The sequence below is a fragment of the Manis javanica genome, chromosome 10 (assembly GCF_040802235.1).
Source record: "Manis javanica isolate MJ-LG chromosome 10, MJ_LKY, whole genome shotgun sequence".
NCBI classification, from domain to species: domain Eukaryota; kingdom Metazoa; phylum Chordata; class Mammalia; order Pholidota; family Manidae; genus Manis; species Manis javanica.
In genome coordinates, this window is record NC_133165.1 from 1,945,722 (window position 1) to 1,952,292 (window position 6,571).

Genomic DNA, 6,571 nt, shown 5'->3' on the forward strand with positions numbered 1-6,571 from the left:
GCTCCCGCGCCGCGCGCCCCCAGCCGCTCCGCGGACCCCGCGCAGCCCCGCAGAGACGCGCGTGTCCCCGTCGCGCGCCGTCCCTGCCGCCGCCGCCCCCGCGCACCGGCTCAGGCCATCAGAGCCGCCCCACCCCTACGGCGCCGGCGCGGGCGGGAAGCCCCCTGGGCGCGGCGGGTGGGGCTGGGGGCGCCTCGGGGAGCAGGTGCGTCTCCTCACGTCCCCAGGCTCTCATTACCTGCCGGCAGTGCAGGCCGCACCTGGGGCCTCACTGGCCTCCGCCCCTGTTGCCCTTACCTCCCCCTGCTCCCCACCTCCCCGGAGCTTCTGCCTGGGCAGAGGGGAACGGACTGCAGGGTGTGCCCAGCCTTGGGAGCTGGGGTGCTGTGCCCGTGTGCCCTGTCTGGAGCCGGGATCCCCAGGTTCAGCCCTCGGCACAGAGGGACCAGTGCCCACCCGCACGGTGCAGAGCGATCCTGACGCACACATCGCTCGAGGGCCTATTCCTGAGCTCGCGCGAGGTGGCAGGGGTCCGTGTGGGCTCTGGGGAGAAAGTCCAAGAGAAGAGGGCAACGCAGGTCCCCAACAGATGCCTGAGGGAAGCACCGAAGGGGCTCCCGATCCTAAGCGCACCTTGGCGCCGGTAGAGGGTGTCCCGCCAGGGCAGGGAACTGGGGTGAGTGGGCCTCAGGCTGGGAACGGCCTGGCCACGGAATAGCAGCCTGGCGTCCCTTCTTACTATGGTCCCTCTGCTCCCGTCCCCATTTCTGAGAATACCCGCGGATCGCACCCACCCTTGCCCAAAGGAGCCCCTATCTGAGCAGAAGGCCAGCAGGCCAGGGGCTTGACTGGGGCTTGAGTGGGGGTTGTCCCCTGGGTGCCCACCTGCCCACAGTCTTTCCAAGGCAGTGTCCCCTAGCTGGAGCCCACGCCCTTCTAGGGCCCATCCTCCTGCCCCTTCCCTGGGTCAGGCAGTTGGTCAGAGAAGCCAGTCGTCCCCAGCCGGGGGACAGCTGTGTTTCCTGGTGGCCTCCAGCTTCTGTGGATGCCCATCCATCCAGAGAGGACCCCGCCTGTGTGGGCAGAGCTCACTGGGCCCTAAGGGGGATCGTCCAGTTCCCCTCTAGTCCCCGTGCCTCTGCTCATCCTAGACCCCTGGCCCTGGCAGCAGTGGAAACGGGCTTGGATGACTGCTGGCCAAAGGCCATGCCCCCATCCTGCCCCGCCCCCAGCACTCCCTAGAGGACGGGGACTCTACCTCCAAACAGCAGAAATAGATCTGTTTGCAACTCTTAAAAATGGTCCAGCATGAGGGTGGGGGGTGGAGAAAGGTGCCTGGGGTGACGGTGACAAGCTGGAGAAGGGAGAGAAAGGGCCAGGACTGGGCAATGTGGGGGAGGTGTTGGTATCTCCCCTTAGGGATAAAGGCCCTCCCCCACAGTCTGGAGGGGTGGGCTGGGGTCACTGTTCTCCAGCTGGCCCCATTAAGCCCTCTGTGCAGCTGCGGAAGGTGCGCTGCCTGTCCCCTTCCCCAACGCCTTGCAGGACCCCCACCCAGCACACTTGTGCAGCCAGGCAGTGTCACCAACCTGGTGGCACCACACCCATGTCATATGTGGTTGTCACACAATTGCAAGGACACATTCCTAGGGTGGTCAGGCCCCACCACATCCTGAGGGCGCCACATATTGGCATTGGGGTAAGGACACCAGCCCACCTGCCCCACAAATCCCCTCTCCTGGAGACCCACCCCCTCAGGGAGCCCCCCACCTGGTCCCAGCTGAGCCCCACACCCTCCGGACCAAAGGCCCCTCTCTGAACCCCCAGCTCCAGGCCGGCATCCCCGGGTGCCCCTCTACCCACTTGCCCCCCGCCCGCAAGCACGGGCCTCAGCTCCTCGAGTAGGTGGGGCGGGCAACCGGGGCGGGGCAGCAGCTCGGACACCACCCGGCGGGCTTCGCATACGATGGCAGGTGACCCCACGGCCCCCGGCGGGCGCCCCCGCACGCAGATGCCGCATCTAAGCAAGGTGGGTGCCGGGTGGGGTCCCGCCATCGCCCCGGACCTCCGGCCTCCGAAGCCGGGAGGGGCAGCAGAGGAGCGGGCCGGGTGCGCGCGGGTATGCGCGGGCCTGGGGTGAGGGCACTGCTGAAGGGCCTGGGTGGCGGCGGAGGCCAGGCAGCCGGGGGGTCTTCCCTCGCCCAGGCCCCGCCCCACCCCGCTGCGGCCTGAACCCCGCAGTCCGCGCGCGTTACTCCTCTGGGCGCACTGATCGGGTGAGTCGGAATCCGGGGACCAGGCGACTCGGCCTGCGCAGCCCCGCAAGGCCCCTCTCCCCGCCAGATGGAGCGGCTGACCGTGAGCCTGCAGAACCCAGACCAGGGCGCGCGGATGCGCAGCCAGCGCCTGCTCGTCGCCGCCGTTCCCCACGCCGTGGCAGGCGAGGTGCCGGCGGCGGGGGCGTGCGGCCTGCCTTGGTCCCCCCACCCGAATCTCTGCTGTGCAGGCAGCGCGCCCCTGGAGCGGCTGGCCCAGAAGCACTGCATCTCAGGAGGGTCAGGGGGTCCGCCCGCCGCTCATGCCGACCCCGCCCGCAGCCCCGAGTTGCTGAGGAGTGAGGGCCGGGCGGTGTGCTGGGGAGGGCAGCGCGTCCAGGCAAGACCCAGCTGGGTTCTCCCCGGCTGAGAACTTGCCTGGCGCTGCAGAGGCTCCGCACCTGGGCACCCTCCTGCTGCGGCACGGCTGCCTGTACCCGCTGCGGGAGCACCGCAGCCTCGGGCTCCAGCCAGATGGTTCGCCCTGCAGGTTCCAGGTGAGGCTCAGCAGGGAACGCGTGGGAACCCCCGAGGCTGGGTTCCAGGTGGAGAAGACGGTTGGTGGTCAGTGAGCCTCAGGGCATGGGTGAACGGGCAGAAGGGGCCTCAGGCCCCCCAGCACTGTCCCTTCCCAAGGGAGTGAGAGGGTGGGGCCGACTCCTGGGGTGAGTGCGGAAGGTCCAGAACGTCCCACACAGCCTTGTCTGCGCTGCACCAGACACTGTACTTCTGGACCAGCACCCTGTGGCCAGCTCCCGAGCTGGACTTTGGTGAGTGAGGAGGGATGGCCATCCTGGGGCAGGGGGAGCGGTGGGGTGGCTCCTCTGAGGCCTGTCCCCTGTCCTTCCAGCCATCTACCTGGCCAAAAAGAACACCCAAAAGCAGGGGGCCCTGGTCGACCATGAGAGGGTGGGGCCCGCTCCCAGGCTGAGTCCGGCCAGAGGAGCCCCCGGGCCTCATACTGCCCTGGATACACAGCCCAGGCCCCAGTTCCACCCTCTGTGCGTCCCGGTGGGGAGGTGGGGGTCCAGCCCCAGAGCTGGGTGGGATGGGAGAGACCTCGACACCCCCAGGAGCAGTACGACCAACCGCACAGGAAGACCCATACACATGGGACCTGGTAGTGATGCAGGCTGGAGAGCAGCTGCGTGAGATGCAGCCACGCAGGCACAGGGAGCCTTGGGACTAGAGGCAGCAGAGCCCAGGGGGGCAGGGGAGGGGCATGGCCCCCCAGTGTCCCCCAACTCTGCCTGCCCCCCATGGCAGCTAAGCAGTGCAGGAAAGGGGACAGACTTGTCATCGCATGCCAGGAGCAGACCTACTGGCTGGTCAATAGGCCCCCGGCAAGCACCTTACGTGGGGAGGGCGGTTTCTTGGGCAGCAGCAGGGTCTTGCTGGGAGGCCATGTGCTCTCAGGATGTGTGCTTCAAGCCCTTGGGAAGGACACGCCTTTTGGGGTCCCAGCTAGTGACAGGAGAGTCTGGTTCTGTGGTCATCAGAATCGAGGTGGCATGAGGCCAGGCTGGAGGTCACCCCCCACCTGCAGACCAGAGGACAAGCCAGCTTCTCTCTGGGCCTAAGGGAGAAGTGAATAGGGGGTGCTAAAAGCCCTTGGGGGGAGACAAAGTGGGGGCCAGGCATCTGCAGCAAGAGAGACTGAGGTTACAGGCAAGAGCTTCTGGGGTGCTGGCCTGGAGTCAGACCTTCTCCAGGACCATGGTCCTGGTGGATGGTTTGGGGTCACCCTGGTATGTGGGGCTGAGCAGGGAACAGGTGTCCATCCCAGCTCCATGCATGAAGGTCCTGTGGGGAAAGCCCATGAAACAGCAAGGGGAACCCACCAACCCGTCACCTCACCAAGGGGTCATCTCTGCAAAACTGCCGCTGACCTTCCCCCTGAGGGCTGGACAGGGGAGGGAGGTGGAAGGGCCACAGCCCAGAGGTGTCCGGGGCTGAGGCAGGACCCAGGGCCAGCAGGCCTGCAGTGGGCCGGGGGTCCACGTGAAGCGCATCTGGAGAGCTGGCGGGGGGCAGACCCGCGTGTGTGCTGAGGGCAGGGTGGCAGGTGTGATGGGGACGTGCCTTGAGGATGGTCAGGAGTCGGGTCTGAGCAGTGAGTGCACAGAGGTGAACTTGGCTGAGACAAGGGCAGACGGGGAGGTTTGGGGAGAAAGGTTAAGGATTTCACTTTAATGGCAAAGGCATGGATCGAGCTCAGAAGAGCCCTCAGCTGGTGAGGCGACAGAGGCAGGCAGGGTGGAGGGGACTCCTGCTCGGGGATTCACACTAAGGGTGATGCAAGGGCACAGAGCTTCAGCGTATGGGGGCTCTGGGGTGGCACTTGTGACTGGAGTGGGCTGGAGACCCCAGTGCAGAGCCCAGACCCTGCCTCAAGGGCTTGTTACCACAGCCCTCCCTGCACTGTCCCTGGCACCATGCCCTGCCCCCAGGTACCTGAAGTTCAGTGGTCAGCATGGGCCCCGTGGTCCTCCCAGCATCCTGTGGTCGTGGTTCAGCCTGGGAGCCCACTCATCTCTAGAACCACTAACTGGAGCAAGACACAGGTGGTTTCCTGTGGGTGGCATCCGTCATGTGGGGAGAAGGTGCAGGCCTCTGCGTGGGCTCACCGGCTACCCTGCACCCGCACTTTGGGGCTTGCGGAGTGACGCACGCTGCTGGGCGGAACCCAGCCTCCCGGGGGCCCAGAGCCAGCCCCAGGCTCACCCTGCCTGCTGGACGTTCCAGACGTCATCCTGCAGACCCATCATGTCAGGGTGCCTGCCCAGCAACCCTTGAGTCACAGACAATGTCCCCTTCTGGGCGGTGGGTGCACCCAGATGAGCCTGGGTGGACCAGGAGCTGCAGGCGCGTTCTACATCCTCCCCACCTGTCCACATGTTCCCGGGGCTGCGGACTGACCCGCCCACACCCCTAGTGTGGCTGTGCTCACAAAGGTCCGCGTGGAGCTACGGGCCTTCAGCTTCCGGGAGCTCCTGGAACACCCTATGGGACGAGCCCACTTCACGGACTTTCTCCAGAAAGAATTCAGTGGTGAGAAGCCCCACCCCCCACCTCATGGCCCCAGGGAGGGAGGCTGCCCTCCTCCATGCTGTGGGTTCTTCACCAGGGCTGTACACAGAGGCGCCACCATCCTCACGCCTGTCCACGCCCCAGCTCATGGCAGGGCTTTGCCAGGGCACCTTTGGGGAAGGGGGTGGTGACACCACTCATCTTCCTGAGGGGGTCCCACCCTCCCCCAGACTCGTGGGGAGGCGCAGCTGCTCCTTTGAGGGCACAACTCTACTGGCCCACCTCTCCTGCTCTCACCCACTCCTGGCACAGAAATTAAAGACCTTGCTGTGGTCCACATTGTGGTGTGTGCACGTGTGTGTGTGTGTGAGCAGCCTGTGTGTGAGGTGGTGAAGGAGAATGGGGGAGGCCAGTGGCAGTGGCAGCAGCACGGAGGGTCCCTGTGCGTGGGGTCCATAGCAGAGGTGGGACCCGGCTGGCCTCAGGCTGCAGACTTGGGGTTTGGTCTTCAGGTGAGATAGCAGGACACATCGTGCTTTGGCAGGACAAAGGCCCTACGTGTCCCAGGAAGTGAGGAAACAGTCCCGGGAGCCCATGGTGGGGAGGCTCTTGGTGTTGAACCCAGTGTGTCCTGGGCCCGTTATGCCCTAAGGCCTGAGTTACGAGAAGCACAGCATGGGTGGACCCCCCAGAAGCCCCACAGTGCTCGTGGGCACAGCTGCTCTATTGGCTTGTCCAGGGCCCAGGGTGAGGGCCCAGCGCCCTGCTCCTGCGCACTCCCCCAGTACCGGTGTGGCAGGCCTGCCCCAGAGCCGACCCCGTGGTCCCCGGGACGCTGAGGGGCGCATCGAGCCTGCTGTGGCCTTGGCCTGGGCTGGTCGCGGCAGCCCTGTGGTGGGGCCCAGGCAGCTGGGTAGCCTCCACAGCACTTGGCGCCTGCTCCTTGGCATGAGGGCTCCCCTGCGCCCCCCACAGACCCCTCGCCCTCCCTCTATGCCTTTGTAAGGGGAAGGGAGACCAGGCTTTGCATGGCTGGGAGACAGCTTTCCACCTTGGGTCCAAAGGAATCCCTCCTCACTTGGGTGTCACTGACTCCCCCTGCCTGCGCTCCTCCTGTTTGGGAGGCTGCCAAAGCCCACCTGAGACCCTCCCCTGGCCAGCCCCCTAGCACGGGGGGGTGCTGGGGTCCCCCTCCTGACCACGTCCACAGGCTGGGTTCCTGGCTC

At 66.2% G+C, this 6,571-nt stretch overlaps 1 protein-coding gene across 1 annotated transcript; it reads left to right on the forward strand.

The window, feature by feature from the left end:
• The first annotated feature begins 105 nt into the window (after window positions 1–105).
• RGS11 (regulator of G protein signaling 11) lies at window positions 106–5,671 on the forward strand. Its single transcript, XM_037005517.2, is given in 11 exon segments — window positions 106–2,029; window positions 2,344–2,440; window positions 2,507–2,563; window positions 2,706–2,812; window positions 3,034–3,085; window positions 3,166–3,224; window positions 3,389–3,416; window positions 3,419–3,482; window positions 3,595–3,889; window positions 4,515–5,145; window positions 5,244–5,671. Coding segments are annotated over 11 exon segments (1,746 nt in total). The 5' UTR covers window positions 106–1,966; the 3' UTR covers window positions 5,537–5,671.
• Window positions 5,672–6,571: the final 900 nt, after the last annotated feature.